At 45.4% G+C, this 27,484-nt stretch overlaps 1 protein-coding gene across 10 annotated transcripts in view; it reads left to right on the top strand.

The window, feature by feature from the left end:
- nmnat3 (nicotinamide nucleotide adenylyltransferase 3) overlaps positions 1–27,484 on the top strand; it is a 108,215-nt gene that overhangs the window by 60,431 nt on the left and 20,300 nt on the right. For 6 of the 10 annotated variants that reach the window (XM_070883622.1, XM_070883619.1, XM_070883617.1 and 3 more), the window contains exons 3-4: positions 12,458–12,641; positions 21,939–22,080. In XM_070883622.1, the coding sequence (XP_070739723.1) occupies positions 12,458–12,641; positions 21,939–22,080 (326 nt within the window). The remainder of the gene's footprint in view (positions 1–12,457; positions 12,642–21,938; positions 22,081–27,484) is intronic. The other 4 variants (XR_011593665.1, XM_070883618.1, XM_070883623.1 and 1 more) reach the window with 1 other exon arrangement.

The following is a 27,484-nucleotide window of genomic DNA, read 5'->3' as shown; positions in this document are numbered from 1 at the left end:
AGTGAGATGCAGTTTTACTTGACATGATTGAGCCATGTCTGGCTGTGGACAACTGAGCCATGGGGTAGATTTCAAAATATTGGGTGGCTGACTGGTGGAGGGTGCTGGCCACCCGACCTAATAGTGCCAGTGGAAATCTCAGTCCGTTTTGAGGACCTACCTCATTAATATATGTGTGGTGGACTGCGGGCATCAAGCAATGCAGCTTGCCAGTTGCGGGCTGGCGCAGCAGAGATGGAGGAGGACTTGAAGCAGCAGTGGCCCATGTTATTCTTGCGGAGCCCGGAGGAGCACACACATTCTTTAGTTGTGCTTTGCAGCAATATCTGAGACAAAATAATTTATTTCAGCCAAAGTGCCATCTGCTGCATGACCTTTATGAGAGATGGCATCAAAGACCAAGCTGGGGTGTAGAACGTTACCAATGAAAATTAAGACTCTGCATACTGTGGCAGATGGGGAAAAAGAAGATAAAAAAGCATGAGGTTGCAAAATAACTTGGCATTGGCACTTTCTCTCAAGGCTGCACACAAATGAAAAGCATATCCAAACACAAGAGCTGCAAGGAGTTGGCAATATAAAGCCTATACATCAGCCACATCATTACTGACTTTATGACTGGGGACAGTTGTTGCTGCATTGGTTTGACAATTATGCGTATAAAGTTGCTGGTGTGAATCCTGCTCCCAGCTGAGAAAGAAGTTTAGACAACTTGGGAGAATGACTGAATGGGGAGATGGAAGAAATGTCATACTGTTAAAAATCAGACTTCCCTCATACTCTTTCTTCATCTTTCTGCACCGCTACCAACTCTCCTTCCTACAGCAAAACCTCAAACTCTCTACACTTAAAATAGCTTCTAGACTTCACTCGCCGGCTTTGGATAGCGGGAACAGGTCAGCAATCTGTGGGGGCACAGACTGCTCCTGTTGCTCTGGCACCGCCCTGGAGGACTGGCAGTGTGCCACTGGAAATGGAGGGTGCTGCCCTTTCTCACAATGACAGGATTCAGGCTCCCGCCACTGCCAGTCTGCCATTGCACCCGACATGGCCTGCACTCCCGCTATCCCACACTGCTGCTGCCCATCCTGAGGCGGGCCCTCCATGCCCACAGCTGATTGAAGGCGTCCTCATAGGCCATCGGGCCTGCATTCCTAAGATACACAGCAGTCCTCAAGCGGCCTTGCTGCAGGAACCATTGAGGAGGCGAGGGAAGAGGGGTGAGGCAAAGGGGTGGGAAATGCCAACAGAAAAAACACTGATTAAAGGTGTCCTCATGGGTACCATTTACCAAATAATGGATATGTTATTCATATGTTGTATAAGTTGCTGGAGCCCCTTTTTGTTTTATTTAAGGGGGTGGGGTTGAATGAAAATAGCCAAGATCTGATGATTCTTTGTTATATAATTTGAAGGGGCAGGTGCTCCATTTTGTTTCATTTGAGGGGGTGGGATTTTTGGGATTGTTGGAGGGATGTGCTGCAATTAAAATGTAAGTTTGACTGTTTCCTTCAGCCTCTGGTGTATCACTGTTGACTTGTTACGGAGATGTGGCACAATGTGTGGTCATTATTTGCTGCATCCCTCAGCTCTCTCCATTTAAGCGAAGCGCTGCCGAATAGCCCTGGTGGCACCAACATTGGCACGCTGCTTCCTCCGTGGCTGTTGCTGGTCCTCGTTGTCTTGCTGGACATTTGGGGATCAGCAGGCTCCTGTTCTTCCTCCTCCTCTCCCTCCTCATCCTCCTGAGGTGCGCCTGTGATCCCCAGTGGCAAGGCCTGGGCCCTCATGATGGCCAATTTGTGCAGCAGGCAGCACACCACAATGAATAGTGAGACCTGTTGAGGGGAGTATTGAAGGCTGCCTCCAGAGCGGTCCAGGCATTGGAATCACTGCTTCAGGACCCCTATTGTCTGCTCTATGATGTTGCAGGTGGTGGCATGGCTCCTATTGTAGCATTTCTTCTGCTCTTTGGTGGGGTTGCAGAGGGGGGTGTCATTAGCCAGGTGGCCAGGCCGTATCCCTTGTCCCTTACCAGCCAACCAGCTAAAGCAATCAGCTCAGTAAAACCCCAACACTGCACGAGATAGAAAAAGGCATAAGACAGCTTAAGAACAACAAGGCTACAGGAGCGGTTGGAATCCCTGCTGAGGCACTGAAGTATGGCGGAGAGGCACTGTTGGCGCAAATACATGACCTCATCTTTCTCATTTGGAGGGAGGAGAGCATGCTGGGAGAGCTCAGAGATGCAGTGATCGTGACCATCTTTAAAAAAGGGGACAAGTCCGACTGCGGCAACTATACAGGAATCTCCCTGCTATCGGCCATTGGGAAAGTCGTCGCTAGAATCCTCCTCAACATTCTTCTCCCTGTGGCTGAGGAACTCCTCCCGGAGCCACAGTGCTGATTTCGTCCCCTCAGGGGCACAACGGACATGATTTTTGCAGTGCGACAGCTGCACGAAAAATGCAGGGAACAGCACCTGCCCTTATACATGGCCTTCTTCGACCTTACAAAGATCTTTGACACTGTCAACCGTGAGGGTCTATGAAGCATCCTCCTCCGTTTTGGATGCCCCAAAAGTACGTCACCATCCCCTGCCTGCTCCACGATGACATTCAGGCCATGATCCTTACCAACGGATCCAATACAGACCCAATCCACGTCCGGACTGGGGTCAAGCAGGGCTGCGTCATCGCCCCAACCCGCTTCTCAATCTTCCTCGTTGCAATGCTTCACCTCACAGTCAACAAGCTCCCCACTGGATTGGAACTAAACTACAGAACCTGTTCAACCTTCGCCGTCTCCAAGCCAGGTCCAAGACCACCCCGACCTCTGTCGTCGAGCTACAGTACGCGGACGACGCCTGCATCTGTGCACATACAGAGGCTGAACTCCAGGACATAGTCGACGTATTTACTGAGGTGTACGAAAGCATGGACCTTACGCTAAACATCTGTAAGACAAAGGTCCTCCACCAGCCTGTCCTCGCCGCACAGCACTGCCCCCCAGTCATCAAGATCCACGGCCCGGCTCTGGACAACGTGGACCATTTCCCATACCTCGGGAGCCTCTTATCAACAAGAGCAGACATTGACGACAAGATTCAACACCGTCTCCAGTGCGCCAGTGCAGCCTTCGGCCACCTGAGGAAAAGAGTGTTCGAAGTCCAGACCCTCAAATCTGCAACTAAGCTCATGGTCTACAGGGCTATAGTAATACCCGCGCTCCTGTAGGGCTCAGAGACATGGACCATGTACAGTATACACCTCAAGTCGCTGGAGAAATACCACCAACGATGCCTCCGCAAGATCCTACAAATCCCCTGGGAGGACAGACGCACCAACATTAGCGTCCTCAACCAGGCCAACATCCCCAGCATTGAAGCACTGACCAAACTTGATCAGCTCCGCTGGGCAGGCCACATTATTCACGTGCCAGACACAAGACTCCCAAAGCAAGCACTCTACTCAGAACTCCTTCACAGCAAACGAGCCAAAGGTGGGTAGAGGAAACGTTACAAGGACATCCTCAAAGTCTCCCTGATAAAGTGCAACATCCTCACTGACACCTGGGATTCCCTGGCCCAAGACCGCCCTAAGTGGAGGAAATGTATCGGGGAGGGCGCTGAGCACCTTGAGTCTCATCATCGAGAGCATGCAGAAATCAAGCGCAGGCAGCGGAAAGAGTGTGCAGTAAACCTGTCCCACCCACCTTTCCCTCAACGACTATCTGTTCCATCTGTGACAGGGACTGTGGTTCTCGTATTGGACTCATTTTAAGAGTGGAAGACGTTCTTCCTCGATTCCGAAGGACTGCCTATGATGATGATGAGCAGCCAGTCTTGGCCTTGCCGTGATGGCTGAAACAGTCGAGGCATAGTACTCTCCTGCAGGATCAAGGCTTCATGGGCGCTTCCAGGAAAGCGAGCATTGACTGCGAGGATGTGCTGCATGTGGTCGCACACCAGCTGCACATTTAGGGAGTGGCGTTCCTTTTCTGTTTCTGAAGACCTCTGCATTTTGTAATGATGCTCGCAAGGCCACGTGCATGCAGTCAATTGCTCCTTGCATCCTTGGGAAGCCCGCTATCCTGGCAAACCCACATGTGCGCTCATCCTGTTTCTCCCTGGTCGTTGGAAAGACACTGAAATCCATTCGATGGGTGTAGAGAGCCTATGTGACGTTGTGGATGCAGCGTTGTGTTGCGAATTGTGAGACGCTGCATATGACCCCTGATGCAGCCTGGAAGGGGCTGGAAGCATAGAAGATGAGTGCCACCGTGACCTTCACTGCTGCCGATATGAGGCTTAACATAAGAACATAAGAAATAGGAGCAGGAGTAGGCCATTTGGCCCCTCAAGCCTGCTCCGCCATTCAATAAGATCATGGCTGATCTGATCCTGGCCTCAACTCCACTTCCCTGCCCACTCCCCCACAACCCTTGACTCCCTTATCTTTCAAAAATCTGTCTACCTCCGCCTTAAATACATTCAATGACCCAGCCTCCTCAGCTTTCTGTGGCAGATAATTCCAAAGATTCTCGACCCTCTCGGAGAAGAAATTCCTCCTCATTTCCTTTTTAAATGGGCGACCCTTTATTCTGAAACCATGCCCCCTAGTTCTAGATTCTCCCACGAGGGGAAACCTCTCTGTATCTACCCTATCAAGCCCCCTCAGAATCTTATACGTTTCAATAAGAGCACCTCACATTCTTCTAAAATTCAATGTGCCGAAATTGGTGGCCTTACCACCCACTGCCGCCGAGTTTTGCCGCCGGTCTCCCCTCTGTGCCAGTTTCCACTCGGGCTGCAGCCGGCGACAGGGTAGTACCACCGGGAACTGCCCGCTGACAGCCGATGTTGGGCAAGTGTCCTCCCACCCGCTGAGCTGCCAGTTTGATGCGGGTGGGAGTCGGTGGCAGCAGGGAGAAGGACCACTGCGTGAAAACAGGTCTAACACCAACAGTAAGTATGAAGTCCTGCATAAAAAGGTTAATGAACTTCTGTTAATTATTTTGTTTGTGTCTTATCTGTATGGGCTCCCCTGATGGTTTTCCGGTCGTTTTTTTTTGATGATGATTTTCATTTTCGGGTCTTCCATTCTCCCTGGGCCCGACTCCATCCTCGGCGGCACTTGAGTTGCATTTGTCATCGAGATTGAGAGCTCCCACCTGCTGCCACCCAGATTGACGGCGTAAGCCGTTATTTGGCCACCGGGCGGTACTGCCACCTCTTTTATAGAAGTCTTCCTGGCAAAGTACCATCCGGTCTCTCGGCGATCATCGGCAGTCCTTTGGGCGGCACTTGGGCAGGTCTTGGCCTTAACCAATTTCGGGCCCAAAGAGTATAGGCCCAACTTGCTCAACCTTTCTTCATATGACAACCCTTTCATCTCAGGAATCAATCTCGTGAACCTTCTCTGAACTGCCTCCAGTGCAAGTGTATCCTTCCTTAAATAAGAAGACCAAAACTATACGCAGTACTCCAGGTATGGTCTTACCAATGCCCTGTATAATTGTAGCAGGACTTACCTACTTTTATACTCCATCCCCCTTGCAATAAAGGCCAACATTCCATTTGCCTTCCTAATTACTTGCTGTACCTGCATACTAACTTCTGTATTTCATGTACAAGGACCCCCAGATCCCTCTGTACCACCGCATTTTGTAATCTCTCCCATTTAAATACTAATTTGCTTTTTTATTTTTCCTACCAAAGTGGATAACCTCACATCTTCCCACATTATACTCTATCTGCCAAATTTTGCCCACTCACTTATCTATATCCCTTTGTAGATTCTTTGCATCCTCCTCACAACTTGCTTTCCCACCCATATTTGTATCATCAGCAAACTTGGCTACATTACACTCGGTGCCTTCATCCAAATCATTAATATAAATTGTAAATAGTTGAGGCCCCAGCACTGATCCCTGTGGCTCCCCACTAGTTACAGTTTGCCAACCTGAAAATGACCCATTTATCTTGAATCTCTGTTTTCTGTTAGTTAGCCAATCCTCTATCTACGTTAATATATAACCCCCAACCCCATGAGCTCTTATCTTGTGCAGTAAACTTTTATGTGGCACCTTATCGAATGCTTTCTGGAAATTCAAATACACGACATCTACTGGTTCTGCTTTATCCACCCTGCTCGTTACATTCCTCAAAAAAACTCCAGCAAATTTGTCAAACATGATTTCCCTTTCATAAAACCATGTTGACTCTGCTTGATTGCATTATGCTTTTCCAAATGTCCTGCTACTGCCTCTTTAATAATGAACTCCAACATTATCCCAAACACAGATGTTAGGCTAACTGGTCTATAGTTTCCTGCTTTCTGTCTCCCTCTCTTAAATAGGGGTGTTACATTTGTGGTTTTCCAGTCCGCTGGAACCTCCCCAGAATCCAAGGAATTTTGGTAGATTACAACCAATGCATTCACTATCTCTGCAGCCACCTCTCTTAAGACCCTAGGATGCAGGCCATCAAATCCAGGGGACTTGTCCATCTTTAGTCCCATTATTTTACCAAATATTTTTTCTTTAGTGATAATGATTGTTTTTAAGTTTCTCCCTCCCTATAGCCCCTTGATTATCCATTAAAGGGCTGTAGGTCTTCCTGCTGCAGATGGCATATCTCTGTAATGATCTCCTTTCAGAAACACAGCCTTTGAACACACTGCTCCTCGGACAGGTCCAGGTATGAGTGTTGCCGCCCCGTAGGGGGTAAGACCTGCTGCCCTGACATCTAGGGGCTCTCCTCCTTCGGCTGCTGACATGACCAACAGCCCTTCTCTCATCACGTCGCCTTGCTGGAGTATGTAGAATGTGACGGTGGAGAACTAGTAATGCCCCCATTAAAGTTTTAGAAATAAGTTTCTCTCAAGCTCAACTGCTATGTCTGTCTGTCACTGCAAACTCGGAGGCTCACCACCGTGCTCTGTGTAAATGTTGCACTGACTGTGACCTCCGAGGGAAACGCTTCCTCATCTCTTTAAGTAGCCACCAGTTAATGACTCTGCAAGCCTGTACCGACTGTTTTTCCAAATGTTCTTCTTGGCAGCCGCTAAATGAGGCAGCCACACCTAATTTACCGACCGGGATGCAAGCGTGGGCGTTGCACCAGGACTGACGTCAGGATCGCGCTGATCGTCAGCAGCCAGGTGCTACTGGTTTGCTCCCCCGGTGAGCCTCTAATAATTTTCGGTCGGGGCGCTAAAAGCTGCGTTCCCGGTCGGTAACCTCTTACGCTCCCATTAACGCCCTCTCTGGCCACTAACTGAGGCATCAGGTAACTGAAAATCAAGCCCATAGAGTTATTACGGCACAGAAGGAGGCCATTCGGCCCATTGAGTCCATGCCGGCTCTCTGTAGAGCAATTCAGTCAGTCCCATTTCCCCGCTCTATCCCCATAGCCCTGCAAGTTTATTTCCCTCAATTGCCTGTCCAATTTCCTTTTGAAATCATAGATCGTCTCCGCTTCCACCACTTTCTTCGGCAGCGAGTTCCAGGTCATTACCACTCGCTACGTAAAAAAGTTCTTCTTCACATCCCCACTGCATCTCTTGCCCAAAACCTTAAATCTGTGTCCCCTAGTCCTTGTACCATCAGCTAATGGGAGCAGCCTTTCTCTGTCTACCTTATCCAAACCTGTCATAATCTTGTGCATCTCCATCAAATCTCCCCTCATCCTCCTTTGCTCCAAGGAGAACAACCCCAGCTTCTCCAAATTAACCTAGTAGCTAAAATCTCTCATCCCTGGAACCATTCTGGTAAATCCCCTTTACACCCTCTCAAGGATCTTCACATCCTTCCTAAGGTGTGGTGACCAGAACTGGACGCAATACTTTAGTTCTGGCCTAACCAAAGCTTTCTAAAGATTTAGCATAACTTCCCTGCTTTTGTACTATTTATGAAGCCCAAGATCCCATTTGCTTTGCTAACTACTCTTTCAATATGTCCTGCTTCAAAGATCTATGCATATGAACCCCCAGGGCACTCTGCGCCTGCACACTCTTTAGAATTGTGCCATTAAGTCTGTATTGTCTCTCGCTATCCCTTCTGCTAAAATGCATCACCTCACACTTCTCTATATTAAATTCCATCTGACACTTGTCTGCCCATTCTGCTAAAATATCTATGTCCTGTTGCAGTTAATTGGTATCATCCTCCAAGTTTGATATCATTGGCAAATTTTGAAATGTTACTCTGTATTCCAATATCCAAGTCAGTTATTTTATAAAAGAAAACTGGTCCTAGCACTGACCCTTGGGGAACATCACTGTCTACCATCCTTCAGTCTGGAAAAAAAACTTTTACCATGACTCGCTGTTTTCTGTCCTTCAGCCAATTTCTTATCCAAGCTGATACTGACGCTCCTATTCCATGAGCCTCAATTTAGTTAAACCACCTTTTATGTGATACTTTGTCAAACGTTTTCTTAAAATCCATATAGACAACATTCACTGCATTCCCTTCATCAATTTTCTCTGTTACCTAATCAAAAAATTCAATTAGGTTAGTCAAACACGATCTGCCTTTTACAAATCTAGGCTGGTTCTCCTTAATTAACTTAAACCTCTCCAAGTGCCTGTTAATTTTTCCCTGATTATTGTTTCTGAACCCTTACCCACCACTGATGTTAAACTGACTGGCCTGTCCTTATTAGGATTGCCCTTTCACCCTTTCTTAAATAAGGGTGTCACATTTGCCACTTTCCAATCCTCTGGCACCTCCCCTGCATTTAGGGAAGATTGGAAGATTATGGCAAGCCCTTCTGCTATTTCCATCCCCACTTTCCTTAGCAACCTGGGATACAAGCCATCCAGACCAGATGACTTATCTATTCTCAGCATATCCAGCCTTTCCAGTACATCCTGCCTATCAGTTTTCACCCCATCTATTACCTCTACCATTTTCGCTTCTACCAATATTTTGTCAGCATCCGTTTCCTTAGTAAACACCGATACAAAGTACTCATTAAGTATTCTAACCTCTAAGCATATATCACCTTTGTCTCTAATAGGCCCCACCCCGCCTCTTACTACCCGCTTGCTATATACATGCCGGTGAAGATTTTTGGGTTCCTTTTTATGTTAACTGCCATTCCATTCACATATTCTCTCTTTGCCAGTCTTATTTTCCTCTTTACTTCCCCTCTCAACTTATGTATTTGGCCTGGTTCTCACTTGAAGAATTCACCTGACATACATCATACACTTTCTTATTTTGTCTCATCATATCCTCTATCTCCCTCGTCATCCAAGGATCCCTGGCTTTGGTTCCCTTACCTTTCCCTCTTGTTGGAATGTATCTAGTCTGTTCCTGAAACGTCTCCTCCTTAAAGATCGCCCATTGTTCCGTTACAGTTTTTCCTGTCAATCTCTGGTTCCCTTTTACCCTGGCTAGATCCCTTCTCATCCCATTGAAGATAACCCTTTTCCAATTTAGAAGTACACTTCAGATTGTTCTTTGATCTTCTCCATTACTAATCTAAACCTTATGATACGATGATCACTTTTACCCAAGTGTTCTCCCACAGACACTTGCCCAATTGGCCCACCTCATTCTCCAGCACCAGATCCAGCAATGTTTCCTTTCTAGTTGGGCTGAGAACATATTGGTCATGGACGTTCTCCTGAACACATTTCAGAAATTCCTCCCCTCCTTTCCCTTTACTCTAACATTATCCCAATCGAAATGTGGGTACTTAAAGTTCTCCAATATCACCACTCTATAGTTCTTGCACATCTCTGTGATTTCCCTGCAGATTTGCTCTGCTATCTCTCACTCACTCACAATTTGGAGGCCTATACAATTCCCCCAATAGTGTGATCATACGTTTTTTGCTTCTCAACTCTAACCAAATGGATTCTGTCCTTGCCCCCTCAAGGACATCCTCTCTTTCCAACACTACAATGTCTTCCCTAATCAATACTGCCACCACACCTCCCTTTTTTCCTTCCCTATATTTTCTGAACATCTTTTATCCGTGAATATTAAGCACCCAGTCCTCACCATTTTTAAGCCACGTTTCCGTTATTGCCACTACATCATATTCCCACACAGCTAATTGTGCCTGTAGCTCATCAACCTTATTCACCACACCTTGTGCGTTTACATACATGCATTCTAAACTTGTTTTTGTATTCTTCGTAGTCCTTCTTAGTCTGCTCTTATCTAATATGGTACTACTTCCTTCTCCACTACTATCCAACACTCTCACTCCTTTATGCACCTTATTCCTCTTTTCTGCTTCTATATGCTGGTACCAATTTATTTTAAACCCTCCCCAACCACACTAGTGAACCTCCCTGTGAGGACATTGGTCCCAGTCCTGTTGAGGTGCAACCCCTCCCTTTTGAATAGGTGCCTCCTGTCCCAGAACTGGTCCCAATGCCCCAAGAATCTGAAGCCCTCCCTCCTGCACCATGCCTCTAGCCATGCATTGATCCTCTCTATCTTCCTATTTCTACTCCTGCTGGTGCGTGGCACTGGGAGTAATCCAGAGATTACTACCTTCGAGGTTCTACTTTTTAACTTCCTACCTAGCTCCTGAAAGTCTGACTGTAGGACCTCCATACTTGCCCTCTTTATGTCGTTGGTACCGATGTGTACCACAACTTCTGGCTCACTCTCTCCTCTTGCAGAATATGCTGCACCCTCTCCGTGATATCCTTTACCCTGGCACCAGGGAGGCAACACACCATGCGGGACTCACAATGACGGTGACAGAAATGCCGGTCTGTCCCCCTAACTATGGAATCTCCTATAACGCTTGCAGTCCCTTTGATGCCATGGTCTGAACTGCACTCCTTCACGGTGATGTCACTCCCAGCAGTCTCTAATGCTGAGTACCAGTTTGAGAGTGACACACACCCCGAAAACTCCCATTTACTATCCTGAACGCCCTCTCTCTGCCTGTGGGGTGGCACTTCCTGGTACGTACGGTCCAGGAAACTCTCAGCCTCCCTGATGCTCCGCAGTGACTCCAGCTGCCCCTCAAGCTCGGAATCCTTGAGCTCGAGCTCAAGCAGCTGGAAACACTTCCTACACACGTGGTCCCCCAAGACACATGAAGTGTCCTGAAGTTCCCACATAGCGTAGGAATTGCAAGCAACAGGTCTTAGCTGCCCATTCATGATCTAAAAAATCTCTATTTCCTCTTTTAGAATCTAGTTCGTATCTTGTTTAAACTATTAATTTTAATTATTAGCTCTAGACCTCAGCTCTCAGGTCTTGGTGTCTCCTGCTCCATCTCTCGGACCGCTCCTTGTTCTTTAAAATTCTAGAACGGCACCACTTCCCTCAATGAACCAAATTCCCTCACTCACCAAATTTCGAGTTCAGTACTCCGTCGAACTGGACTCTGCTACTTGAATTGGAACAGACATTTTTTTCAGTATTACAGTTGAACATCTATGGAATTTCACACGAACACAGCTGCGGTTTCTTTTGTTTACTTTGTACTTTGAATTAAAAAGTTAGTTGAGTTGGATACATTTGTGTCTGTTTGATTCCTTAGCCCATTGGGTGCATATTCTTACATGGGCCCACTCTGCTATGAAGGAAAATAAACAGTGCTTATTGGGGCAGATTTTTAAAGACGCCTGTCTTACTTAGTGCTGCATGAACATGTCGAGCCGTGTTTGTGCTGGTGCATCAGTATGTCGCCCCATTCCCTGTGTGGCATGTCTTTAATCTCATCCATATCACCAGTTGAAATGTAGAGTGGAGGCTGTGAGGGGAGTGAACAGACAAGTTCCCCTAATACAAAAGCAAAGTACTGCGGAGGCTGGAATCTGAAACAAAAACAGAAAATGCTGGAAATACTCAGCAGGTCAGGCAGCATCTGTAGAGTCAGAAACAGCGTTAACATTCCAAAGTTCTGACGAAGGTCAATGAACCTTCGTCAGAGCTTTGGAACCGCAGTTCTGATGAAGGGTCAGCGACCTGAAACGTTAACTCTGTTTCTCTCTCCACAAATGCTGCCTGACCTGCTGAGTATTTCCAGCATTCTCTGTTTTTATTTCAAGTTACCCTGAGTCCCACTTGTGCAGCTGGTAATAGAGCGACATTTGTAGAGTAATTTGCCTGTCCTCAGGTGTATTGCATGGAGACACCCAAGCTTGGTGGGGGAGATTATAAATCATATATATTTAATTCTCATAGTTAGCACTTAAATCACATTTCTGATTTACACCTCACAAAGCTGCAATTTGTTCTACAACTTTTTCCACAAGTCCTTCAAAAATACTAAATTTGCAGTAAATAATATTTTTTTTCTCATTCTCACTGTAACTGAGATGGCTGAGAGGAGAGAAATGAAAATATGAAAACTTTTATCTCTTATTGTAAACACATTCACTGAATTAATCAACTAAATTAATCCACTAAAAGTTGAATTTTGGGGACGAATTCAAAATGTCGCTCATTCACATTCTTGTATTTATCGTAGGACTGTATAAAGTTATCAAGGGCATAATTTCCCCGGTTAACAACAGATATGGGAAGAAAGGATTGGTGGGAGCAAAGCACCGTGTTGCTATGGCTCAGCGTGCTCTGGAGACCTCCGACTGGATTACCACAGACCCTTGGGAGAGTCAGCAGGAACAATGGGCGGAGACTGTGATGGTGCTGAGGTAAAGCGCACAGCTCATTTGACACAAACAAAAGACATTGCTGCCCTAATCCACTTCGGAACCGTGGTGTGCTTTCACTTTACAGGTTGAGTTGCTGATCAATCTACAGCAAAATAGATTAGGAAATTGATGGATAACTGAGATCTAAGAGGGTGGCAGCTGTGCTCCACAAAGATAAACTGTTTAATTGAATTGGTTAATAACTTCACAATAATTAGCAATTCCAGTTTCCAGGATATGTTTTAAGAATTAGGAGCAGGCGTGGGCCACTTGTCCTTTGAGGCTGCTCCACCATTCAGTAAGATCATGGCTGATCTTTGACCTCAACTCCACTTTCCCACCCGATCTCCATATCCCTTGATTCCCCTAGAGTCCAAAAATCTATCTATCTCAGCCTTGAATATACTCAACGCTTCCGCATCCACAGCCCTTTGGAGCAGAGAATTCCAAAGATCCACAATACTCTGAGTGAAGAAATTCTTCCTCAACTCTGTCTTAAATGGCCTTTATCCTGAGACTATGTTCCCTAGTGCTAGACTTTCCAGCCAGGGGAAACAACCTCTCAGCATCTACCTAGAATCCCCCTAGAATCCTATGTGCTTCAATGAGATCACCTCTCAGTCTTCTAAATTCCAGAGACAATTGAATCTCTTCTCATAAGAACATAAGAAATAGGAGCAGGAGTAAGCCATACGGCCCCTCGAGCCTGCACCGCAATTCAATAAGATCATGGCTGATCTGATCATGGACTCAGCTCCACTTCCCTGCCCGCTCCCCATAACCCCTTATCCCCTTATCGTTTAAGAAACTGTCTATTTCTGTCTTAAATTTATTCAATGTCCCAGCTTCCACAGCTCTCTGAGGCAGCGAAATCCACAGATTAACAACCCTCTGAGAGAAGAAATTTCTCCTCATCTCTGTTTTAAATGGGCGACCCCTTATTCTAAGATTATGGCCCCTAGTTCTAGTCTCCCCTATCAGTGGAAACATCCTCTCTGCATCCACCTTGTCAAGCCCCCTCATAATCTTATACGTTTCGATAAGATCATCTCTCATTCTTCTGAATTCCAATAAGTAGAGGCCCAACCTACTCAACCTTTCCTCATAAGTCAACCCCCTCATCCCCGGAATCAACCTAGTGAACCTTCTCTGAACTACCTCCAAAGCAAATATATCCTTTTGTAAATATGGAAACCAAAACTGCACGCAGTATTCCAGGTGTGGCCTCACCAATACCTTATATAGCTGTAGCAAGACTTTCCTGCTTTTATACTCCATCCGCTTTGCAAGAAAGGCCAAGATACCATTGGCCTTCCTGATCACTTGCTGTACCTGCATACTATCCTTTTGTGTTTCATGCACAGGTACCCTCAGGTTCCGCTGTAGTGCGGCACTTTGCAATCTTTCTCCATTTAAATAATAACTTGCTCTTTGATTTTTTTCTGCCAAACTGCATGCCCTCACACTTTCCAACATTATACTCCATCTGCCAAATTTTTGCCCACTCACTTAGCCTGTCTATGTCCTTTTGCAGATTTTTTGTGTCCTCCTCACACATTGCTTTTCCTCCCATCTTTGTATCATCAGCAAACTTGGCTACGTTACACTCAGTCCCTTCCTCGAAGTCGTTTATATAGATTGTAAATAGTTGGGGTCCCAGCACTGATTCCCACGGCACCCCAGTAGTTACTGGTTGCCAACCAGCGAATGAACCATTTATCCCAACTCTCTGTTTTCTGTTAGTTAGCCAATCCTCTATCAATGCTAATATATTACCCCCAACCCCATGAACTTTTATCTTGTGCAGTAACCTTTTATGTGGCACCTTGTCAAATGCCTTCTGGAAGTCCAAATACACCACATCCAATGGTTCACTTTTATCCACCCTGTTTGTTACATCTTCAAAGAACTCCAGCAAATTTGTCAAACATGACTTCCCCTTCATAAATCCATGCTGACTCTGCCTGACCGAATTTTGATTTTCCAAATGTCCTGCTACTGCTTCTTTAATAATGGACTCCAACATCTTCTCAACCACAGATGTTAGGCTAACTGGTCTATAGTTTCCTGCTTTTTGTCTGCTTCCTTTTTTAAATAGGGGCGTTACATTTGCAGTTTTCCAATCTGCTGGGACCTCCCCAGAATCCAGGGAAATTTGGTAAATTACAACCAATACATCCACAATCCCTGCTGCTACTTCTCTTAAGACCCTAGGATGCAAGCCATCAGGTCCAGGGGATTGATCTGCCTTTAGTCCCATTATCTTACTGAGTACCACCTCCTTAGTGATTGTGATTGTGTTAAGTTCCTCCACCCCATAGCCCCTATTGTCCACTGTCCATTGTCAGAATATTGCTAGTGTCCTCTACCGTAAAGACTGATACAAAATATTTGTTCAGATTTTCTGCCATCTCCATGTTCCCCATTACAAATTCCCTGGTCTTGTCCTCTAAGGGACCAACATTTACTTTAGCCACTCTTTTTTTCTTTTTATATACCTATAGAAACTCTTGCTATCCGTTTTTATATTTTTATATTTTATATTTAGTTTACTTTCATAGTCTATCTTCCCTTTCTTAATCAGAGGACAACACTTTCATCCCAGCAAAGGTTTTTAGCTGCTCCAGGTTACTTTGTGTATTTTATGACAGGACATATTTTAATTGCTATGAGGGAGAAACAAACACAAAAAAATGACAGATTCTGAAATTTATTTGCCGAGCTATCAACACAATATTGATTTGAGATCCGCATATACGAGATAGAACAGAAGCCATCTGGCAGTGTCTGAATAGCAATTTTACCACAACATTGAAAATACCAAGGCATCGTCACTCTAATATCTCTCTAATATCACTCTAATATCAAATACACATTCAATTTGAGTAGGCATTGCTGGGTTTTTTTTTGGGCACAGAATCAAATTTTTTTCCAAGTGCCCCCTATAAAAGGGGAGGGGGACACTAAAAGCACCGGCAATTAAAACAAATTAACTTAAAAACATAAAATCAAATTAAAATTTGGTTGCCGGGCGTGATGATGCACTCCAGTCCCTCCGGTGCCCACCTCTCGCGGAAGGCCGCAAGCGTACCAAGGACACCCTGGACCGGATGTATGCGCAGAAGAGAGGCAGGCAGTCTGGCTGAACGACCCCCTCGACCGCCCGCTGCCTGGACCGGCTGATGGCCCCCTTGGCCGTGCCCAGGAGCCGTCCTACGAGGAGGCCCTCGGACCTACCCGCTCCCCTCCGCACAGGATGCCCGAAGATCAGGAGTGTGGGACTGAAGTGCAGCTAGAATTTCAGGAGCAGCCCCTTTAAATAACAGAACAGGGGCTGCAACCTCGTGCACTCAATAAAAACATGGAACACGCTGGTACTTGTAGTGGTGACTGCAGGGTGTAGCAGTGGTTGAGAGCTGAGCAGCTGCTATTAGGGATGTTGTGGTATTTAGGATCTGTCTGAGCTCACCCTGTTGTTTTAAGTATTCCAAAATCTAAACCCAATAATAGACTTAAATCACAGTAAAGCCACCAAATGAAATATTAATGTATAATAACGATAGGGATTTATGACAGTGATGCCCACATCCCATGAATGAATTTTTAAAAAGTAACATATTCCAGAATCTGATTTCCCCCGCTGGCTTAGTTGATAATTGCACAGTGTCGTGTGGTGCTGATCCATTCAGAACATAGAATTGTACAAATTACAGCACAATAGAGGGGCATTCGGCCCATCAGGCCTGTGCTGATCTATCCTAAACACATTTCTCTGCCCTTTTTATATATTTTTTCAAATACTTATCCAAGTCCATTTTAAATTGCCTAAGTAGTTACTTGTGGTATAGCATTCCATGTTCTAATAACCCTTTGTATGAAAAAACAACGTTCTAACTACCTCCTTTGTTCTTCCAGTGTTGATCCTGTGTTTGTTTATGCCCCTTGTTACTAATTCCCCAACTAGTGGAAGCAAATTTTCACTATTTACCCTCTCATAACCCACGGGGAAAGGGCAGGGGATTGGGACTAGCTGAAGTGCTCTTGCAGAGAGCCAACATAGGCTCGACGGGCTGAATGGCCTCCTTCTGTGCTGCAACCATTCTATGATTCTATAACCTTTCATAATGTTGAAAATCTCTATTAGATTCCCCCCTCAACCTCCCTTGTTCTAGTGAAAAAGCTCACATTTTTTACATCTTTTTTCATAACCAGAACCTCTCGTTCCTTGTATCATCCGAACAAATCTCCTCCAACATCCTTCCTGTAATAGCATATTCAGAACTGGAAGCAGTTATATTCCCTACTGCGGCTTAACTAATGTCTTAGACACATTCAACCTCACTTACTTGCTTTTGTATTCAGTGCCCCAGTTAGAGCAACAACAGTGAACAACAACTTGCATTTATATAGTACTTTATCGTAGTAAAATGTCCCAAGGCGCTTTACAGGAGTGTTACCAAAAAAATTTGACACCAAGCCACATAAGGAGATATTAGAACAGATTAATTTAGTTTTAAGGAACATCTTAAAGGTGGAGAAAGAGGTAGAGAGGCGGAGAAGTTTAGGGAGGAAATTCCAGAACTTAGGGCCTAGGCAGCTGAAGGCACGGCCGCTAGTGGTGAAACGATTAAAATCGATGATGCGCAAAAGGCCAGAATTGGAGGAGCACAGAAATCGTGAAGGGCTGGAGGGCTGGAGGAGGTTCCAGAGATACGGAGGGATGCGGGCATGCAGGATTTGAAAACAAGTAGGAGAATTTTAAAATCGAGACGTTGTTGTAGCAGGAGCCAATGTAGATCAAGTGAGCACATGGGTGATAGGTGAATGGGACTTTGTGCAAGTTAAGATAGGGGCAGCAGAATTTTAGATGAGCTCAAGTTTATGTAGGGTGGAAGATGGGAGGCAAGCCAGGAAAGCATTGGAATAGTCAAGTATAGAGGTAACAAAGTCATGGATGAGGGTTTCAACATCAGATGAGCTGAGGGAGGGGCAGAATCGGGCGATGTTACGGAGATGGATGTAGGCAGTCTTGGTGATGGAGCAGATATGTGGTCGGAAGCTCATATCTGGGCCAAACACAACACCAAGGTTACGAACAGTCTGGTTCAGCCTCAGACAGTTGCCAGAGAGCTGGATAGTGTCGGTGGCTAGGGAATATAAAACCCAAATTCTCAGGTTTGATCCCTGCTCTGTTCCAAGTTATTGGGTGACATAACAATTGGCATCGGCACTTTTGCATGAGCAAAGGATAATTAAACTCGGGCTGCTGCTCTTGACTGCAATGCAGTGACTCTTACTGTGTGCATGATTATGAGATGAGGACATAGCTCGGCATTTGCACTTCTATCCTGCAGTGTTGAACAGCCTGCCAACAATCACTGTTTAAGCTCACACATGAAGATAGCCACTTGGGCAAGGTACCAGAGGGCTGCTGCTCTTGGGATGTATAGCAATGAGAAATACCAATTTCGAAGAGAGGAGGGGTGGAAAAATTGTGATTTCTTTTTTGCAGCCCCACCCCCGTACCTCATTTTCTGCCCTATTTAGATCTCTTCCTCTGGCACATACCACCCCAACACTGAGACACCCTGATCACAGTCTGGAACCAGACATTAGAAGAAGCACAGAAACCCCCCAGTTTTTTGCATTCTTTCCTGTGGGGAAAAAAGTCTAACTTCTGCTCAGCATTTCTCATTCATTGGCTATAAATGCTTTGGGAGATCCTGAGGTCATGAAAGGAGTTATTTGAATACAAGTTCTTTCTTTCTTTCTCTCCACACAGCCCGCCAGCATGAGAAACTCGCTGTCTCAAACTGGCAGAAAATGATAGTTATGAAAAAACTTCTGACCTCCGTGGTTCATTGCAATGACACTATACTACAAGAGCACCTCAAGCTGTGACTGATACTTAACAGTTTTTTCAAAAGGGACAAATAATTGCAGTCAAGAATTCTCAGGAGCACAGTAATGAGCACATATGTAATAAGAATTCTCTCAAGTCTGTATCAAAATCCCTTTGTACCATGATAGAACAGAACTGTGGTTGTTGCAATATTGTCAAAAACTTGACTAATATCAGTAGAGAACATTTCCCCCACAGTAAATGAACACTTCCATCATTGCTACAGTCATTATTTATATGTTGACTGTTATGATACAACTGTGACACTACTGCAAATCACAAACAGCATGTGGGATAAATATGGTATGGTATACTAGATTGGAGCCAGAATTCATCACTGCAGTCCCCACGATATCAAAATGTTTAATGATTTGCTTGTCGACTTTCTGGCTATTAGTAAACTAATTTTTCCAGAGCTGGGACTGATTCAGACTTTAGATTGGAATCCTGCCCTTTGAGCGAGCTGATAAATGCAGTTGCACATGTCCCGTGATTATATTTCTTGAGCTGCTTTTGTCATTCGAATGGGCATACTGGAGCTGCAGAACCAATTTTTGATCCAAATCCAAATTAAATCTTTTATTGGTTCAGGAGTTCAAAGAATTGCTGAATTAGCGCTAAGCAGGAAAGCTTCTAGGCAGGCTTATTGCAGTCTCCCTGGCGCATGGAGCAATTCAAACAAGCAGTGACAGGAGCATTGTGACTGAGGGTGAGAATAATCAATCATGTGCAGTATTGAGATATCCAGCGGATGCTTTGCTTCGGCTCTGCAGTGAGAGAGTTCAAACCATGCCCCAGAAGGAAATGTTTTGGAGCCAAACGGAAATGCAATTGGCTGCAGTTAGCCGAAAGGTAGCAGTTTGCAAACCAGGACATTTCTCTGAGATAGCAATTCGAGGCAAAAACCAGAAAGCTGTGGAGGAAACGAATTGTATTATTGAAACTGTGCAATAGTTATACTCATCAGAATTGTTCCCTATTATCATCAGAAAATTATAGTGCCAAATGTTATCAAATTTAGTCTGATAACGATTCTGTCTGACTTTAATCGCTCCACCATTGGCGGCTGTGCCTTCAGCTGCCTGGGCTCTAAGCTCTGGAATTCCCTCCCAAACCTCTCCGCCTCTCTACCTCTCTTTCCTCCTTTAAGAGGCTCCTTAAAACCTACCTCTTTGACCAAGCTGTTGTTCATCTGTGCTAATATCTCCTTATATGGCTCGGTGTCAAAATATGCTTGATAACGTACCTGAGAAGTGATTTGGAACAGTTTTGCTATGTTACAGGTGCTATATAAATGCAAGTTGTTGTTGCATAGTAAATTAGATTCTTTACATCTGACCCGCAGGTGAAATTCTCCTGCTTATAACAGACTCATTTAGATTACAGTATCATTTTTGAAGGTTCTCAAGCATACCACATAAAAAAGACTTTCCCAATTATCATACACATGAACTCATGAAATATTTAGGTTTATTTTTAAGCTAGCCATGCAGGAACATATGAGCAATATGACATAAAATTTACATAAACACACTATAAAAGGAAATAAAGCTTGGCTAATGGATGGAGGAGAGGAGAGTTAGTGGAGTCAAAATTGCTCCGTCTCTTAAGATCTGTTACTGCCGGAAATCGGCAGTCAGGCTGCAGAGTGGAATGGCTGCCAATTTTTAGTCGAATGGCCGCCATTTTGAAAATTCCGCTCCTGCGGTATCCCGGTAGTGACCCACTCCCCCCACTTCCGCTTCGCTGCTGCCGATCCATCCTAAGTGCATCATCGCTGATGTGCCCCCCCCCCCGCAAATGTAAAATTCTGCCGAGAAAATCTTGCTGCCGCCGCTCGGTGCCTCCAACAGCTTTTTCTGTCAGTGCTCTGTGTTTGGAGTGCTTCTAAAATGGCGGTGCGGCTGTCATTAAAGGTGAGGACCTACTGCCGCGGCCGCCATATTATTTTTTTTGTCGGCCGACTGTCAGGTCGGGCCAGCAATTATGCCCCCCGGGTTTGGACGGACCGCCAACAGGCAGTCTGGCACCCCCTCTTGGGTGCCAGGCCGCTGGCCTGGCCGAAACCCTCCCTGGTGGCCCAGTTGACCTAACTTAAAGAATCGTAGCGGTTCTCCCCTTTAAGTGAAGGGGCGAGATGTGGTGATGCGCCACGTGATGAGTCATCAGCGCTACGCTGATGAGTCATCAGCGCTATGCTGATGAGTGATAGCGGCGGACACGCCGCCCCTTAACTTACCGAACTTCCGCTCACCACCTCACTTCCGACCCCATTATGACCGACTTCCGGGCCGCTCAAAAAAAATGCCAAAGAGCGGAATTTCGCGCAAGATGCGACCACCTCTGACGCGGCCGAGAAAACAGTTGAAACACGGGAGGTGCGCCTTGTTTTCGGTGTGGGGCAATTTCAGCCCCAATGTCCTATTTGGAAGTGTTCTTGATGGAATGTAGGACCGTGAATTGATTTTGTTTCATAACAGTAGAGACTTGTAAATCTACTTGCATACTCACATAGAAATAAAAATCACGTGAGGGAGTGTCGAGCTTCCAACACAACTGGCTGAGGTTTCAGCACCGTCACTAATTTGTTATATTGCAGAGGCATTAAGATGTGATTGCCACCAGAGGGCATCATGCAATTAGGGTGAGAGAAAAAGAAGTGGAGGCAGCCACAGTATAAAGTGCCCCTTTTGTGCCATTTCCCTTTAATTATCCCATTCCCTTTAAATGGAAATTACATGGAAATTTCCTCTCCCAACTACTAGTGTTCTCCAGAGTCTGTGCTTGGTATTGTTAATAATTACACAAATTAGTTTTACACTGAAGAATTGAGTGCAGTTTACACTTGACTTTTCAGGCCAGATTAGGTCTTTATTCAAAAATCAGCCCCAGTGCACCTTTAATATCTTTATAACATCCGAACAGCTTGTGGTATTGCCAGGATCACCTTTCTGGACTGTAAACTCATTGGTCTGTATATTCCCTGGTTTCAAATGCTCACTAAACTGTGTATAATCAACACACCAGTTAAGTATTTTTACAGTAAATGAGGCTAATACCTGCAGACATAATTCCACTGTGGTACAGCTGAAATAAGTATTTCTCACAAGAATGTTTGCTTCTGAAGAGCTTACTGTGACTAAGGAGGTCACGGGAACAGTCTCCAACTGAGAAACATTAGAGAAAATTAGCTACTGCTTATGTAAAATGTTGTTTTTAACCAGCAACTATGTGCTGAAGTCAGTAAAGAACTAATTAAAACCTGAAGTGATCCCTTGTACTCTTTGCTGAGATTGTGTCTGGTATTAATTGAAAGCAGGACCAAATCTCCTCATGCATCTTTGATGGGATTATCATAAACAGAAGCCTTGCTGTATTCCTTTCTTTCTTTGCAGGCACCATTACAATGCCTTGCTTCGTCAGCATGAAGTTATGAATGGAACATCTCTCAAAATCGCAAAAACACTGAAACAGGAGCATCAGGTAGATCCATCCGAAGCTCAGCCAGGTGTGTACATTCATCCAAAACTCAACCAGGTGTGTACATTCATCCGAAGCTCAGCCAGGTGTGTACATTCATCCAAAACTCAACCAGGTGTGTACATTCATCTGAAGCTCAGCCAGGTGTGTACATTCATCCAAAACTCAACCAGGTGTGTACATTCATCTGAAGCTCAGCCAGGTGTGTACATTCATCCAAAACTCAACCAGGTGTGTACATTCATCCGAAGCTCAGCCAGGTTTGTACATTCATCTGAAGCTCAGCCAGGTGTGTACATTCATCCAAAACTCAACCAGGTGTGTACATTCATCCGAAGCTCAGCCAGGTGTGTACATTCATCTGAAGCTCAGCCAAGTGTGTACATTCATCTGAAGCTCAGCCAGGTGTGTACATTCATCTGAAGCTCAGCCAGGTGTGTACATTCATTCAAAACTCAACTAGGTGTGTACATTCATCTGAAGCTCAGCCAGGTGTGTACATTCATCTGAAGCTCAGCCAGGTGTGTACATTCATTCAAAACTCAACTAGGTGTGTACATTCATCTGAAGCTCAGCCAGGTGTGTACATTCATCTGAAGCTCAGCCAGGTGTGTACATTCATCCGAAGCTCAGGCAGGTGTGTACATTCATTCAAAACTCAACCAGGTGTGTACATTCATTCAAAACTCAACCAGGTGTGTACATTCATCTGAAGCTCAGCCAGGTGTGTACATTCATCCGAAGCTCAACCAGGTGTGTACATTCATCTGAAGCTCAGCCAGGTGTGTACATTCATCCGAAGCTCAACCAGGTGTGTACATTCATCTGAAGCTCAGCCAGGTGTGTACATTCATTCAAAACTCAACCAGGTGTGTACATTCATCCGAAGCTCAACCAGGTGTGTACATTCATCTGAAGCTCAGCCAGGTGTGTACATTCATTCAAAACTCAACCAGGTGTGTACATTCAGGAATTGTTGATTTCAAGCGACTTGTTTATTTTTGTCATTGTTTTTGGATTCCACATGCTCTTTTTCCCTCTCAAATTTTCTCCTCCCACCCGCCTAAAAGTGTTGATCCCTCTTGAGCTATGGATCTGCAGGCAGAAGTCTCCTCAGATACTTCACCTGATTGGCCATTATTACACGTGAGCCTTGGTGGTGTCAATGTGCAACTCTACTGTGGGGCCATCACAATCAAGACCAATACTCCTCGCCCAACATCCAGTGGGTACTTACAGCAGGGTTCATTGGACAAGGATGAGGAGTGAACTGTGGCCAGCTTTTACATAAGAACATAAGAAATAGGAGCAGTAGTAGGCCATACGGCCCCTCGAGCCTGTTCCATCATTCAATAAAATCATGGCTGATCCGATAATGGACTCAGGTCCACTTCCCCGCCCGCTCCCCATAACCCCTTATCTCCTTATCGTTTAAGAAACTGTCTATTTCTGTCTTAAATTTATTCAATGTCCCGGCTTCCACAGCTCTCTGAGGCAGCGAAATCCACAGATTCACAGCCCTCAGAAGAAATTTCTCCTCATCTCAGTTTTAAATGGGCGGCCCCTTATTCTAAGATCATGCTCTCTAGTTCTAGTCTCCCACATCAGTGAAAACATATTCTCTGCATCCACCTTGTCAAGTCACCTCATAATTTTATATGTTTCGATAAGATCACCTTTCATTCTTCTAAATTTCAATGAGTAGAGGCCCAACCTACTCAACCTTTCCCCATAAGTCAACCGCTTCATCTCCAGTATCAATCTAGTGAACCTTCTCTGAACAGCCTCCAAAGCAAATATATCCTTTTGTAAATATGGAAACCAAAACTGCACGCAGAGTTCCAGGTGTGGTCTCACCAGTACCCTGTATAACTATAGCAAGACTTCCCTGCTTTTATACTCCATCCCCTTTGCAATAAAGGCTAAGATTCCATTGGCCTTCCTGATCACTTGCTGTACCTGTATACTAACCTTTTGTGTTTCATGCACAAGTACCCCCAGGTCCCACTGTACTGCAGCACTTTGCAATCTTTTTTCTATCACTCTTCTTGAAGATGATACCCTATTAGAAGGTGGAATTACTTATCCATTACAATTGGGAATGTTTGCTATGAGTTAAGATTAGTAGAGGGCAAACTCTTTAGAAATGCCTGGAGCAGGAGCAGACCATACGGCCCCTTGAGCCTGCTCTGCCATTTAATACGATCATGGCTGATCTGATCATGGACTCAGCTCCACTTCCCTGCCCGCTTCCTATAACCGTTATCCCCTTATCGTTTAAGAAACTGTCTATTTCTGTCTTAAATTTATTCAATGTCCCAGCTTCCACAGCTCTCTGAGGCAGTGAATTCCACAGATTCACAACCCTCTGAGAGAAGAAATTTCTCCTCATCTCAGTTTTAAATGGGCGGCCCCTTATTCTAAGATCATGCCCTCTAGTTCTAGTCTCCCCCATTAGTGAAAACATCTTCTCTGCATCCACCTTGTCAAGCCCCCTCATAATCTTATACGTTTCGATAAGATCACCTCTCATTCTTCTGAATTCCAATGAGTAGAGGCCCAACCTCTGACCGAGGAAAGGTCCGGGATCAAACTGGAGATCTTCCTTAGGACTCAACCACTCACTGGGTAAACACGTGGAGCCATTGGGGAAACTCTTATTTTTCAAAAACAAACCCTTTACTTTGTGTCAGCCATGGCTCAGTGGGTAGCACACTCGCCTCTGAGTCAGAAGGTTGTGAGTCAGGGACTTGAACACAAAAATCTAGGCTGCCACTGCGGTGCAGAACTTAGGGAGTGCTGCACTGTCGGACGTGCTGTCTTTCGGATGAAATGTTAAATCGAGGCTCAGTTTGTTCTCTCAGATGGATGTAAAGGATCCTCTGGCACTATTGTGAAGGGGAGATATCCCTGATGTGCAGGCCAATATTTATCCCTCAATCAGCATCACTAGAACAGATTATCTGGTCATTATCACACTGCTGTTTGTGGGAGCTTGCTGTGCAGAAATTGGCTGCCTCGTTTCCTACTTTACAACAGTGATTACACTTCAAAAAGTACTTCATTGGCTGTACAGCACCTTGGGACATCTGGTGGTCAGGAAAGGTGCTAAATAAATCGAAGTGATTATCTGCATGAACATTTTCGTGGCCTTCTGCGCATGCGCTAGGTCGGACCTGCCCCTTTTGCGCATCGCAGTACCCCAGTGCAGTGAGGCCCATGCTTTGCTCAGCTCCGTGGATCATAGCCCTGGAGAAGCTTGGATCGAAATGGGAGACGGGGGAGAAACGGGAGAGGGAGAGACGGGGGAGAGGGAAACATAGGGGGAGAGAGAGAGATGGGAGATCGGAGAGAGGGGGAGAGAGAGAGAAAGGGGGGAGACGGTGGGAGAGAGACTGAGAAGGAGATCGGAGGGAGGGAGAAAGAGAGGGAGAGACAGTGAGATCAGGGAGAGAAAGAGAGAGAAAGACAGGAGGGAAAGAGGGGAAGATCGGTGGGAGGGAGAGAGAGAGACGGGGGAGAGGGGGACATGGGGAGAAAGGAGGGAGGGAGAGATGGGGGAGAGGGGGACATGGGGAGGAGGGAGGGAGGGAGAGATGGGGGAGAGGGGGACATGGGGAGAAAGGAGAGAGGGAGGGAGAGATGGGGGAGAGGGAGAGATGGGGGAGAGAAAGAGACTGAGGGAGAGAGGGGGGAATTGGAGAGAGAGAGAGGGAGATCGGAGGGAACAGAGGGGGTAAAGGGAGAGATCGAGGGGAACGGAGAGGATGGAGGAAGAGGTCAGGAACTCGGCGAAGTGGGTAAAGAGTACAGAGAGCACAGTGGGGATGGCGGAAGAACATGATCCAGGTCTAAAGCGGGGGTTGAGAGCGTGATCTAAATGGTATGACTGGATGAAATCCGGAAGTCACGACACTGTCATTATTCACTTCATACCCAATAAACCTGTTAACAATCTGTGACACACAATGCCACATCTATGGCGGGGGCAGGGCAGGGGGGGCGGCGGGGAGAAGGACAGGAACTTGGACGGTGAGGAGAATGTCAGAGAAAGAAAGAAAGACTTGCATTTATATAGCACCTTTCACGACCACCGGACGTCTCAAAGCACTTTACAGCCAATGAAGTACTTTTGAAGTATAATCACTGTTGTAATGTGGAAAACGGAGACTTGAGGGGAGAAAGTCAGAAACTTGGACTGGGGGGGAGGAGGTCAGGAACTTGGTGGGCAGAGGGGTGGGGGCAGGAACTTCTGTGGTGGATGGAAAAAAGTCTTAACCCGTGAGAGTGAGCCCGGTTTGTTCCAAGTGAGCACTGTTGTGTCTGGAGTCAGCAGTCAAAATGGCTCAAATTACACTTTGCAAAGAGAAACTGCTGGGTGTGTCTCATCCTCCAAGTGGACCAATCAGCAATCAGGACTTGTCATCAAGGGGGGCCAATCAGAGCTTTAGGTGTTGCAAATTAACACGTCCTATATACATCCAAGTCTTTTTTCTTTTTAAAGGAAGAAAAACCTGTTTTGATTGTTGCTGACCTCCCAATTGACATTAGCATTTTTCAGAGCCTAGGGCACCTAAACCATAAAGAACTGTGCCCTTCGCTCTCTCTATTAGGTGCCAGTGGCTCACTAATTTAAACAATTGAAACATTTCCGAGATTAAAATGGATGAAAACACTACTAAATTCCGAGTGCCAGAAAGTACCACAGCATTTCTGGGGAAACATTTTAATACAACACTGTTGACAAATTCTCAACACTATCGTACTATAAACAAAACTTTTCAAAGTGAACGGAGATATTCTAGCTTCTGAGTAAACATTAGCTCAGATTTTGCTAGAGCATGCGTTGTCAGTTAGAACTTTCCCCTCGCCCTTCAACTGGAAAATGTTTTGTCGCCCAAGTGCTGGAAGTGCGAGCTGATAATGGCATCGGAGCTTCTGGGACCTTGGTGAATGACGGCACCAACAGTCTATCTCCTTAACCTTGAGATTTAAGGATTGAGAATGAAACAGAAGAGGAGGAAATAGTGTGAATTAGAGTCAGGTACAGAAAGAGAAATAAAGAAAGGGAAAGAAACATTGAAATAAGTGAGATTAAAAAAAAGAGACAGAAAGGAAAGGTAAGAAAAAAATGTAATTAACTTTTTTTAATTTTATAAATTTCTAAGAACAATATATGTATTTACTACTTGTCGGAATGAGACTCCACAGTTTAAACTGTTCCCTTTCTAGGCCAGAGAGGTTCAGTGTCATTGCAGGAGCATAAATCTCCTCATTAAAAATGTACTTACACTGTTAAGTAGCAGCCCTAACTGGCAATTAATGCACAAATACAGCAATTTCATGAAACTCACGAGGAGGTTGACAGTGAGCAGCCATTTTCAGGAAGCTAATGGCGGAGCGATGCAAATCGTCCAGCAATTTGTGGCGATTTGCAATTCACAATTTCTTTCTTTCTCAC

This window comes from Pristiophorus japonicus, chromosome 6 (genome assembly GCF_044704955.1).
Source record: "Pristiophorus japonicus isolate sPriJap1 chromosome 6, sPriJap1.hap1, whole genome shotgun sequence".
Lineage (NCBI taxonomy): Eukaryota > Metazoa > Chordata > Chondrichthyes > Pristiophoridae > Pristiophorus > Pristiophorus japonicus.
Note: the sequence above shows the minus strand (reverse complement) of the source record. Positions and strands in the feature narration are given on the sequence as shown.